The following is a 12,912-nucleotide window of genomic DNA, read 5'->3' on the forward strand; positions in this document are numbered from 1 at the left end:
TGGATATTTGTTTGACCGGTTGTTGTGCGGCAAACACGACTAGAATTTGGCTAACCTCTGATGATGACGTTCTCTGTAGGTTATAAAAATAAAGCCCCAAAAGATTATAAAGATTATATTTTATTATTATTATTTATGTTTGTACATTGTTCAGTATTATATTGAGAGCACTTTTTGTTAAACTTAATATTGTGAGGAAGAAAATACTTCATGTAGGCAATACAGTCTACCAGTTGTAGTGTGAGTTTTATCATTTTAATGATATGCACTAGTGTATGTGTATGTAGGCTATATTTTCTATAACTATTTATTTATTTTTGGTACATTTCTTAAGAAGCATGTTCTATTTAGTGTCCATTTAATTCATTTAACATTTCATATTGGGGGTATCCAAGAAATTTCTTATATTTAAACCTTTTTCTTTCTTTTTTTTTTAAGTAACGCAATAATTACTTTCCCTGGTAATTAGTTACTTTTGTAATGATGTAATTCAGTTACTAACGCAGTTACTTTTTGTGAGAAGTAACTAGTAACTATAACTAATTACTTTTTAAAGTAACTTACCCAACACTGCTTATACCTCAGTTTGCACCCACTGTGCGTAACCTGGGTGTTATTCTTGACAAAAGTATGCAGTATGACAAACAGATTAGTGCAGTTGTGAGGGCGAGCTTTTACCAGCTAAGGCTCCTCAGTAAGGTAAAACCATTCTTGTCAAGAGCTGACCTTGAAAAAGCCATTCATGCCTTCATCAGCTCAAGGATAGACTACTGCAATGCCCTCTACACTGGACTTAATCAATCATCCCTCAATCGGCTTCAACTGGTACAAAACGCGGCAGCACGCCTTCTTTGCAACACCTCCAAACGCTCACACATCACCCCAGTCCTCCGCTCGCTCCACTGGCTCCCGGTGTGGTTTAGGGTGGATCCTGATGTTTGTGTTCAAGGCCATCAATGGTCTGGCACCGGCCTACCTCGCTGAATTAGTAACGGTCTACCAACCTGCCAGAACTCTGCGCTCCTCTGAACACACCTCTCTGGTCATTCCCAAGTTTAAATATAAAAAGCTTGGAGGCCGGTCATTTGCCGTCCAGGGCCAAAAGCTGTGGAACGCACTTCCAGCACAGCTACGAAGCATTACCGTGTTGAGTGTTTTCAAATCACAGTTGAAAACACACCTATTCAGACAAGCTTTTAACACGTAGCTTCGGATTTGACTGTTATTTTTATGTACATTTATGTTTTTATATATTGTTGTCTATTGTTGTTTTTACTGGAAAGCGCCTTGTGCACTTCTGGCTGTTGTTAGGCGCTCTACAAATAAAATTTGATTGATTGATTGATAAATCCATTACGATTAATTTGAGTAGGCTAATAATGTGTTTTCTTTACCAAGAGAGTGGAAAGATGAAAACCACTATTTTTTAGTAGCTTTTTTTTTTTTACTTTCACATAGCATATTTAGGTTATAATAACATAAAAATTTCAAATCCAGATTTTGATTTTCAAATATTTATTATAAAAAAGGATTAGTTTCCCCCAAAATGCAATAAATTCATGACACTTTTTTTCCAAAATGCAATTAATCCATTGAATCAATATAAAAGTTATTTTTCATATTTTAACTGTTGAAAATACACAACAAAGTAAGTTGATCCACATATGACAGCCTCTGAACTCGGTCAATACTAATCTTACATAACAGGCACTGGACTAAAAATAGCCGACATTAAATCACCATCGCTAAGAAATACCTCCTGAACTTTTTGAGTAAAACTTTGAGTAAAACAATTGAAAGTTTTTCAAAAGATCCCCTGGGGTCAAAGTGTCAGCGTGACAGAAGTTTGATGCTGTCGTGTGAGAACAAGCAACAGTCGGCATTTCTCTTCCTCCCGCGTGCGGCGTGCCTCATCTTCTTAATCTCCTCAAGTAGCCTAAATGATTAGATTTAGATGGCTTACATTTCTTCCCCACTGCAGAAACCACCACAGGGTCACCAATGCCGTCAATTATTATTATTTTATTTTATTTTATTTTTTGTGGATCACAAAGTAGAAGGAAACTAGGATGCCGGGTTTATTCAAAGCGCCGCCGTTACGATTTACAAAGCGTGGAATGGTGCGCTGTGAATGGTTGATATCAAATCAAATCAAATCAAGTATATTTGTATAGCGCTTTTCACAATACAGATTGTATCAAAGCAGCTTCACAGTATTAAATTAAAATAAAATAATACAACAATGTTTGTTTCTAGTGGAATTTATTGATTGATAGAATAAAATTAAATATCCCCAAAATATCCCCAACTGAGCAAGCCAAAGGCAACAACAATTATATATTATATATATATTAGTTGCCCCCCCATTTTAAGATGGGGCCCAAAAATAAAATTCTGGCTACACCCCTGATGCGCATTGTGTTAAAAGCTTCGAGTAATGAACCTTTTTTCGGCACAATTTGATGAAAGCCTCATATGCTTCAGAAAGCCTCGGTTTCCCATCACTAGAATATAGGCACATGTGTGCAAACTTTAGATGATTATAAAATAACTTCAAGTATTTGTTGTTGATAAATTACAATGTTATGACATATTCAACATAATGAGAAACTACATTTAGACCACACTAGGGCTGTCTCTTTTTATCCCACAATTCTGAGTTCAATAAAGGCTAATTCACATAATCTGAATTGAGCCATGACAACTTCAATGACAACAGATGATGTTTTATTAACAAAGTTCAGGAGAAGCTCGTTCAGATAATTAACCTAATTAACACAGGAGGAGCACATTCAGTTAATTTGCATTTTGATTATTTCGAGAACCGTTCATCCAAACGACTTCACAAGGGAGTGCAGTGTCGTATTTGGTGCAATATAGATAGACAGGCGAGGCGCGACACATTAATAAACTTTTAATAAACTACAGAACAGTGCGAGCGGGAAGCGGCGCGCCTATGCGAGCAGAGCTTATATGCTCCGAGAACACTGCACTAATGATATAAAACACACACACACACACACACACACACACAAGTCTGTTAACTTAAGCAAAATTTTTAATAAGGTAGACTAATATTTTTCTCACTAACAAATACTGACAAAGTAGGGTAGATTTAAATAAAGAAGCGGCGCGCCTCACGCGAGCAGAGCTTATATGCTGCGAGAATGGACACTGCACTAGTGATATAAAACACACACACAGGTCTTTTAACTTAAGCAATATTTTTAATAAGGTAGTCTTATAATATTTTTCTCACTGACAAAGTAGGGTAGATTTAAATAAATAAAAACGAAATTTAAATAAATAAAAAATAAAAACGACATAAAAAAAAAAAACGAAATTTAAATGAATAAAACGAAATTTAAATAAAGAAAAACGAAAAATAAATGAACGAACTGTAATAGCCTAAATAAAGAACATGGTAGCAATAACAATAACAATTTCAATAACAACATCACACATTTCAATTAATGAACAGTTTAAATAAAATAAAATAAATTCCCTTATATAGAATTAAACAAACTGTAAACAGAACAAGGTAAATTAAAATTATTAATGCGATTATTCTATTTTCCACAATGTCAAAGCAACGCAGCTTAACCCAAAATACAAGCTCAGGCATGCACTTCTGTCCATACAAACTCCGCTGTTCTGCTCTAGCCAGAGAATACTCCCGTTGCAGGAACACTTTTAGTATTCCAAGAAGAAGCAAATATATTTATTAAGTAGCTATAACGAAGTTATATGTTAAGTATTATATTTCACCAGATTTTATAGTGTAAAACATATTCAAGCGCGAATGAGAACCGTTTCGAGGAGCATGCCAGGTGTGCAAAAAAACAAAAAACGAATATTTGAATGTCACATTTTCAAATCGAATACCAACCCACCGAACGAATATTCGAATATTCGGGTCCAGCCCTAGCGTTAACCAGTTTATGCTGACATTTGTAATTGAATACATTATGAGAAATGATCACAAGTTATTGTTGAATTGAATAGATGCGCGTTTTAAAACATTAACGGCATTTAACGTTTAATATATATGCTCTTTATTTATCAAAAGGCGTCAAGCAGGGCTAGACGATAAATTTTTTAGTCACTGCCTTTAAACCGCACAAACTCACGCAAGTTGACGTTTGTCGTGTCGGGGCGGTGTGAATACGACAGCATTATCACAGTAAAAGAAATGGACACAGCGACCCCATAGACTTCAACGGAGAAATGTGAATCTTTCATTAGTCTTTGTCTCCCTCTGCTGGTTCAACACAAACACAAACACATTCAGGCTCTATATTTACTCTAAAACTCCAACCTTTTTGAGTTTATACTGTGCGTTTATACAAATAAAATGGTTAATCTATGAATGAGAAACTATAATTTGCTGTGAAATAAAAGGTGTTTCACTGCTGCCTCATCAGGTCTGTCAGAGGATCGTTGAAATCTAAATGAATTCTTAATTTATAACAGTGAAGTCACTGTATCTTCAGTCTCTGTTGATTCTGTTGACTGTGAGTCTCTGTAGTGGATCCTTATTCACCATCAGATGATCATCAGAAGATCAGACTGTCATCTATAACCTAAAATAAAACACACAAACAGTCACATATGCAGTATGAGATATTACATCTGTCACATCTTTTCATAAGAAAACTAACTAGATAATCTATATTAATTCATGCTCAAACATGATAATATAGCTTCTATCTGATGCTCAAAGTCACTTCACAAAATCAAAAGCACATGAAAGGTCACTTTCACACAACGGACAGCTGATACAGAACTAGCAGAAATGATCATTACACTCACTACACATTTAATATCAGTTAATAACAAACAACACAAATCTCAGATTATCACACACATAAGGCGTCTTTACACAGAAAAAGCGACACAGAAACCAAATCTGAAGCAGCATAAAATCACAAAATGTGCATTTACACAGAATGTTTATTGCTTCTCTGATGCGGCATAAATGCATTTACACAGGAATTAAAATCGCGGGAAATAATACTTTGAACATTACTATTTAAAACTACAGTTTTAACAAAGTGTTATAAAATGAATTTAAATATAATTAAATAGTAATTAAAGAAATAAAACTCGAGATAAATAAAAATACAGAATTTTAAATGTCCTCTGTGTGCTATAGCTATCTCACACTTTGTTTGTCATAATTCTGTGGTACTGATAGCTATTTTCTATTTCTTAATAAAATTGTTCCAGATGGAACAAATGTTACAAAGAAATTATGAATTACTACACCGGGTAGATCACCACAGGATTAAAAGAGCCCAGGGAAGCAAAAGATGGCGCCGATGTCTGTGGCATGCCGTCTGCGGTCCTCCCTGATGTTTTCTCTCACTATACTGGCCTTATTAGATTTCTCTGGCATCTAACTATCCAGTAAGTTAAACAGTGACTCAAAAACCTCGCTGGACACCTCAAGTCGTTTCTGAAGTTTATGATTCAACTGTGAAACTGTAAAAATATACAAAATACACAATCACTAAATATGAAATTGGAAAATTACAGATTGACAATAACGCAAGGATAATAAACTAAGAAAATATACATCTTAATATCAAATAACCTTCTGAAATGTATCACACAATAAATTTAACACTGTATACTTACAGACATTGCATCTAACAGATGAAAAGAAAGGTGATGTCTAGAGATGACACACAGCTACCACATTTTACTGAACTATTGCAGTACTACTAGTACTTCCCGCTTCCTGAACTAAGAGGTTGTCTGTGCTTTTCAAAATTAAAGTCCTCACTAGAATACACATTTACAAAATGATAAATCCACTGAAAAATCTAAATAAATTCAGTCCTGCACACTCCCCGCCTGGGGTTTTTAGAATCCCAAATCAACTTATAGCTTATCATTGGGTGACAGAAGAAGGACAAGTTCAGAGACAGGACGTGACAGGATCTTCTGAATGCCATCCTTAGTCACTTTAACATCAGCTTTCCTCACCAATCCATCTTTGCTTGGTGATGTTTTCACAATGATTGCCATTGGCCACTCATTTCTGTTCACTTGAATGTTCTTTACCAAGACAATATCCCCTTCTTTCAAATTCGTTTTTTTGTCTTGCCACTTTCGTCGGTGTTGCAAAGTGCTAAGGTATTCTTTTTTCCATCTTGTCCAGAAGACATCTGCTAACCTTTGCACTTGTTTCCATTCTTCCTTAAGCAACTCATTATTCCCGAAGTCTCCAGGTGGGGGAAGTGTTGCACCTGTCTTTTGTGTCAAAAGAGTTGCAGGGGTGAGAATAAAGGGAAATTCTGGGTCAGAGGACACTGGGATTAAAGGCCGTGAATTCAACACTGCAGTAACTTCCGCCATGAACGTCGTCAAGACCTCATGCGTGAGACGGGAAGACTTCTCTTTAAGTAGCATGCAATCAAGAATGCGACGTGCAATCCCGATCATTCTCTCCCAGTGACCACCCATATGAGAGGCATGAGGTGGATTGAATATCCAGGTGCAATTGTGTTCTTTCAGATATTTCTGCACATTCTCTGAGCTGACACAAGATTCATCCATTTTGAGTTCACGGGAAGCTCCAACGAAATTTGTCCCACGATCTGAATGCAGTTGTTTAACCCTCTGAGGTCGACAAACGCGCCGACGCGTTTTGCCGGATTTTCCCCACATTGTAGCACTATAAACTTAAATTACTCCATCATTTATGGTCATACAGAAAAAAGAAATATAAAAAAAGAATCTGTGATATTTCTCCTTTTGTATGTGTCCACTTACAATCAAATCAAAACATTGTGCTTTTGTAAAATAAAGAAAATAAACAGGGTGTGCTTTCTGCCTCTCCGTCGCGGTGAACTTTTTTTTCTTGAGCACGTCTATAAACTGAAACAAAACTCAGCGAATACTTGTCACACATTTATGAGCCATATACCTTTATAAACATTTAAGTGTGTACTTTTAAATGATCGGATTCAAAACGAAAACAAATATTCTCTGTTTAAGTAATTTGTATAAAACCAACAAGATGTCCAGCTTCTCAAACGCTTGCTCATTACAGTTAATTTGGCCACGCCTACTCGCGCAAAAGATATTCACATGCAAATCTCCACATGGAACGCGAACGCGCTCGTTACCTCAACAACAAAACACTTCACTTCACTTTTCGTCGAGTTTGAAAGACGTGCCTGAGCTTACATTGGATTTAGGCTACCTCAGAAGAAGAAGAACGCGATTTGAAGACAAGAAAGATAAGGTAAGAAATTCTTACATAGCCTAGTTTGTTATTGTTGCATAAATGTCACATTGCAGCTGAACTGTTGCTAGATATATGGGGAATATTATAATATTTAGACCCGTGTTTACTGTGTTTGTGGATATCTGCTCAAACATAGATATGTTTATGGTAACCATAATGTTTTATATTTGAGAGTGATCGCGTTTGAATGTATCATATTTTGCAAGCGATCGCGTTTGAATGTATCATATTTTGCAAGCGATCGCGTTTGAATGTATCATATGTGTTTACTGTGTTTGTGGATATCTGCTCAAACATAGATATGTTTATGGTAACCATAATGTTTTATATTTGAGAGTGATCGCGTTTGAATGTATCATATTTTGCAAGCGATCGCGTTTGAATGTATCATATTTTGCAAGCGATCGCGTTTGAATGTATCATATTTTGGATGAAAGCAAAACGCACCAAACGGCTTCATGTTTTTATTATTATCTCATTTCATATCATCATAACGGATGGAAACATTTGAAGTAACATGATAATCAATATATTTTTCTCTAGCTTCTTTTGGAAGATTTATAGGCTGCTATAGGTTATTTATTGTTATTATTATTTTATCCGCACTGCGCATATACCTTATGCCTACAAGGCACAACAAACCTGGTGTTCATTATATTATATATCGTTGGAAACGTGTGTGTGTGTATTCTGTGAATTTTAAAAAGGAATTTTAAAAAGCAATTTTAACCAGAAAAATCTAATATTTATTTCCAAAATCGTGCAGGCCTTTCTCTTGATATCAGTATGTTCACTTTTTTTTTTTTCAGGTCCCAGATGCCACTGAGGACTTCAACATTCACATGAGTCTCAGTACGTGAACATGGTAAAGTGAAAATCTTGGAAATGAAAGGTATGTACAATGTTTTTAGGAATGGCACAAAGGTCTCTGTCTTTGAAGTGCTTTTTTGGCATTTGTTGTGTATCTTTGGATTATGTTGTGTTGTAAATAAATCCAAACAATTTAAAAGCCATTCTTTTTTAAATCTCCTCATTTACAGTATTGTGCAAGGTTGCTCAGAATGATAGGGGCCTGATAGCTCCTAATAGGGCCGTTAGGGGAGGTTCTTTGTCTTTCTCAGGTGAGAAAAGCTTACATATTAATGAGCTCTCGCATAAGGCTTTTTCACACAAAACACGTCGTAAAATTTTTAAATCAATATATTGTCTTATCTGAATGAGCAGTCAGGGTGATTTTCACATAGTTTTGCAGCAAATATTCTAGGCTACGTCATACAATTTTCAAAAGTCTTGTGAAGAAATAATCAGTATGGGTTTCATGGCCTTATTTCAGTGAGAATTTTTTTTTGTATTTTCAAAAACCACGCATAAATGTCATTATCTCAAAACTACAAACTTTTACATACATGCTGCTGATATATTATTGTAGCAGAGTTTGTGCTGAATACAGTGTAATTAGACTTTAGCCATGAAAATGTCACAAGTAACAGAAATAACCAGAAATGTCAGAGCATGTCAGAACACCTCCAGGGCCCAGAAAACAGCTCAGACCTCAGAGGGTTAACTGGCCCTCTGATTGCAAAAAATCTCCTTAAGGCATTGATGAAACTACTAGAGCTCATTGCCTCGATTACTTCAATGTGGACAGCTCTTGAGCACATACATGAAAACATAACTGCCCATCTCTTGGAATTAGCTTGACCTCCTCTGGTCTTACGGGCAGTCACTTCCCATGGTCCGAAAACATCAACACCCACATAGGTAAAGGGTGGAGCTACTGTCAACCGTTCCACTGGCAAATCAGACATCTGCTGATGCTCTGTCTTCCCTCGCAGCTTCTTGCAGATTACACACTTGAAAAGCAAACTGCGTATGCACTTCTTACCTCCTACAAGCCAAAATCCGGCAGCTCTGACAGCACCTTCTGTAAAGTGTCTGCCCTGATGTTCCACGGACTCATGATAATGTCGTACAATCAGTTTTGCCACATGATGAGTACCCGGGATGATAATAGGGTTAACTTCACAAGTTTCCAGACCTGACCTCACAATACGACCCCCTACTCGAAGTAAGCCATCGCTGTCAAGAACAGGAGATAGTTTCCTCAACACACTCTTATGAGGAAGGTTGTGAGTTGCAGTGATGCTTTCAATCTCTGTTGAATAACTCTCGTATTGAGCATTCTTCAACACAAGGATTTTTGCTTTCTCCAGCTCTTCTTCAGAAGGACCTTTGCAGCAGATATGCCATCCTCTGCAACTATCATCTTGCAAGCATTTGGAGAAAGATCTGGCAATGTGAATCAGACATGCAATTGCTCTGATGAGAGTGTTAAAGTTAGAGAATCTGCTAAATCTCTCAGAATTCCATGTGACCTTGGGAACTTCAGTAAGGTTTGAAACCACATGTGGGCGTATTTCAGAATCTGAGGTTGGATCCACAAGCACAAATGACTTTTGTGATTCAGACCGAAGCTGAGAATTATGCAAGAAGTGTGGGCCTGTGAGCCATGAACTGGCACCTAGCGATGCTGCAGGTACAGATATGGATCCGTGGTCTGCTGGGTTAAGCTCTGTGGGAACATATCGCCATTGTGCAGGCGAACTGGATTTATGTATACGTTGAATCCTGTTGTTCACGTAGACATAGAACCTCCGTGTTTGATTATAAATGTAGCCTAGTACTACCTTGCTGTCAGTATAGTACCAGATATGATCAAAAGTCATGTCCATCTCTTCCACAATCAATTCTGCAATCTCCACTGCTAATACAGCAGCACACAACTCCAGTCTTGGGACAGTAATGTCTGGCTGTGGTGCTAATTTGGATTTCCCAAATAAGAAGTTAACATTTGTGTGACCATGATGATCTGTCACTGTAACGAGGTATGTTGTTACGGGAAGAAGGAGGCGGGAACCGGCGAACATTTAAAGACTTTTAATAATAAAAATAAAACAAATACAAAATGAAAGTAAAAGCCAGCAGCCCCTCACGGACGACTGCTGGCCACACAAAACATCAAACAAAACACAGGCCTGTTCCTCTCTCGCTCTTCACTGTCGTCGCTCCTCCTTTATGCTTCCGCTCCTCCGTGAGAGATGCGAGACCGGTGCGTCGCACACGTGTCGCTCATTATCAATCACGCCACCGGCCTCGCGCCGTCCTCCCACGGCCCTCGACCTCGTCGTGCTCGCCACATACCCCCATCGCCCCTCGCAGGCCGGGGGGCACCCACGAGACTGCGCTTACTCCCCCTCCCCCCCTCCCCGGGGGGACCGATCACGGCGGCTGCGGTACCTGGGCTGGGGTATGGATAGACGAGGTGAGGGAAAAGGAGACGGAAGCATGAGGAGCGACAGAGACGAGAGAGGGGAGAGAGGAGAAAAAAAAAAAAAATAAAAAAAAAATTTCTTGGTCCGGGTCCCATAACGCGCTGCCATCCGGCCCTACACCAGCTGGGCGATCTTCTCCGCGGTGCCTGGCGGCGGCGCTGGATAGCCCTCGGTGGACGGCTTGACACTCCTCCGCCGCCTGGTGGACGGCGACGGCTCCTCAGTGTTCGGGCAGTCGGCAAGAGTCCCCCGTTCCCTGCTCCTCCCCGTCATGGCGGATGGTAGCAGGCTCCGGCCCACGGCAAACGGCGGCGACTCCTCCGCTCCATCACGGACGGCAGCCGCCCCTCCAGCACCCAGACGGCCAGCAGCGAGCTCGACCGTTCCCCCCGGCAACTCCCTCCCGCGCACCGCCTCGAGCGTCCATGGCGACGGAAACTGCCCGCCATGATGGCACCGCGGATTCACCACAGCGGCGAGGGCTCTTTGACAGCGCGTTCCTCCTTCCTCCCGGGTTTCGGCACCAATGTAACGAGGTATGTTGTTACGGGAAGAAGGAGGCGGGAACCGGCGAACATTTAAAGACTTTTAATAATAAAAATAAAACAAATACAAAATGAAAGTAAAAGCCAGCAGCCCCTCACGGACGACTGCTGGCCACACAAAACATCAAACAAAACACAGGCCTGTTCCTCTCTCGCTCTTCACTGTCGTCGCTCCTCCTTTATGCTTCCGCTCCTCCGTGAGAGATGCGAGACCGGTGCGTCGCACACGTGTCGCTCATTATCAATCACGCCACCGGCCTCGCGCCGTCCTCCCACGGCCCTCGACCTCGTCGTGCTCGCCACAGTCACCTTCAGGTATCCTACAGCAGCAATGGCTTTGACTGAGGCATCAGCGAAAACACAAAGTTCTTTACTCTGAATATCATACAGAGGAATGGGTATACAAACACGTGGTATTTGCAGCTCTTTCAAATCTTGAAGAGATTTTTTTCCATTTTTTCCACTCTGCCTCCATGACCTCAGGCAAAGGGGAATCCCAGCCCTTACCTTGTTTGGTAAGTTCCCTCAACAGTAACCTTCCTTGTATAGTGACAGGAGCAAGGAATCCAAGAGGGTCATACAAGCCATTCACGGTAGATAGGACGCCTCTCCGAGTGAAAGGCTTGTCATCGTCTGAAACATGAAACATGAAAGAGTCTGTTGCAACATTCCAGGACACACCAAGACTACGTAAGATGGGAAGGCCATTTGAGAAAAGTTGCAGATCTTTAATGCCCTCAGCACGATCTTCCAAAGGAAAGGCTTCAATCACATTTGGACAGTTAGAGATAATCTTGTGCAGTCTAAGGTTAGACACTGCAAGCATTTCTTGTGTACGTTTGAGAAGGTCGATCGCCTCTGCCTGTGTAGCACATGATTTCAGCATGTCATCAACATAGAACTCCTTCTCCACCAACTTTCTGGTGTCACTGCCAAACCTCTCTTCATGTTCTTTGGCTGCTCTCCGTAGGCCATAAATAGCCACTGCTGGTGATGGGCTATTCCCAAAAACATGCACACGCATTCTGTGATCCACAATTTCGTTGTCAAGGTCATTGTTTCTGTACCACAGGAACCTAAGATAGTCCCTATGATCCTCCCTAACCAGAAAACAATGGAACATGTGCTGTATGTCAGCAGTAATAGCCACAGGCTCTTTACGGAATCTCATCAGGACCCCTAGCAGGCTGTTATTCAAATCAGGGCCTGTGAGAAGTACATCGTTCAGTGAAACTCCCTCATATGGCGCACTTGAATCAAAGACAACTCGAATTTTGTCAGGTTTCTTAGGGTGGTACACCCCAAACAGCGGCAAGTACCACACTTCCTGACCTTCCTGAAGAGGTGGTGCAATTTCTGCATGCTCATTTTTTAGCAAGTTATCCATAAAATCCAGAAAGTGTGCTTTCATCTGTGATCGTTTGTTCAGAGTGTGTCGCAGCGCGAGAAGACGTTTGAATGCATAGTCTCTGTTGTTGGGTAGACTTCGTCTGGGCTCACGAAAGGGAAGCGGAGCAACCCAACTGTTGCAGCTGTCTTGAAAAAACTCTTTGTCCATGATCTGAAGAAACCTAGTGTCTTCCACAGATGGAGCAATCTTATGATCATTTGCAGTGTAGGAGAAAACTGAATAGCCAACACTTTCACCATCCGGCACTAACAGAATGGAGTCCACAGATGTGGTTTCTAGAGGTTGTTGCCATTGTGGATTAACATCCAGTTTCTCTTTTACCTTGATTTGACTATAGCATGGACTCAGAAAGCTGTGACGGCCATT

The 12,912-nt window shown here is 39.9% G+C and overlaps 1 protein-coding gene across 1 annotated transcript in view; it reads right to left on the reverse strand.

Annotated features, from left to right (window-relative positions):
- Positions 1–1,566: 1,566 nt before the first annotated feature.
- The window catches only part of LOC311091368 (NLR family CARD domain-containing protein 3-like), a 58,384-nt gene continuing 47,038 nt past the window's right edge, over positions 1,567–12,912 (reverse strand). The window contains exon 11 of the mRNA XM_084127297.1: positions 1,567–4,583. Within this exon, the coding sequence (XP_083983423.1) occupies positions 4,577–4,583 (7 nt within the window). The 3' untranslated portion in view covers positions 1,567–4,576. The remainder of the gene's footprint in view (positions 4,584–12,912) is intronic.

The sequence above is a fragment of the Abramis brama genome (assembly GCF_963993115.1).
Source record: "Abramis brama genome assembly, chromosome: 10".
NCBI classification, from domain to species: Eukaryota; Metazoa; Chordata; class Actinopteri; order Cypriniformes; family Leuciscidae; genus Abramis; species Abramis brama.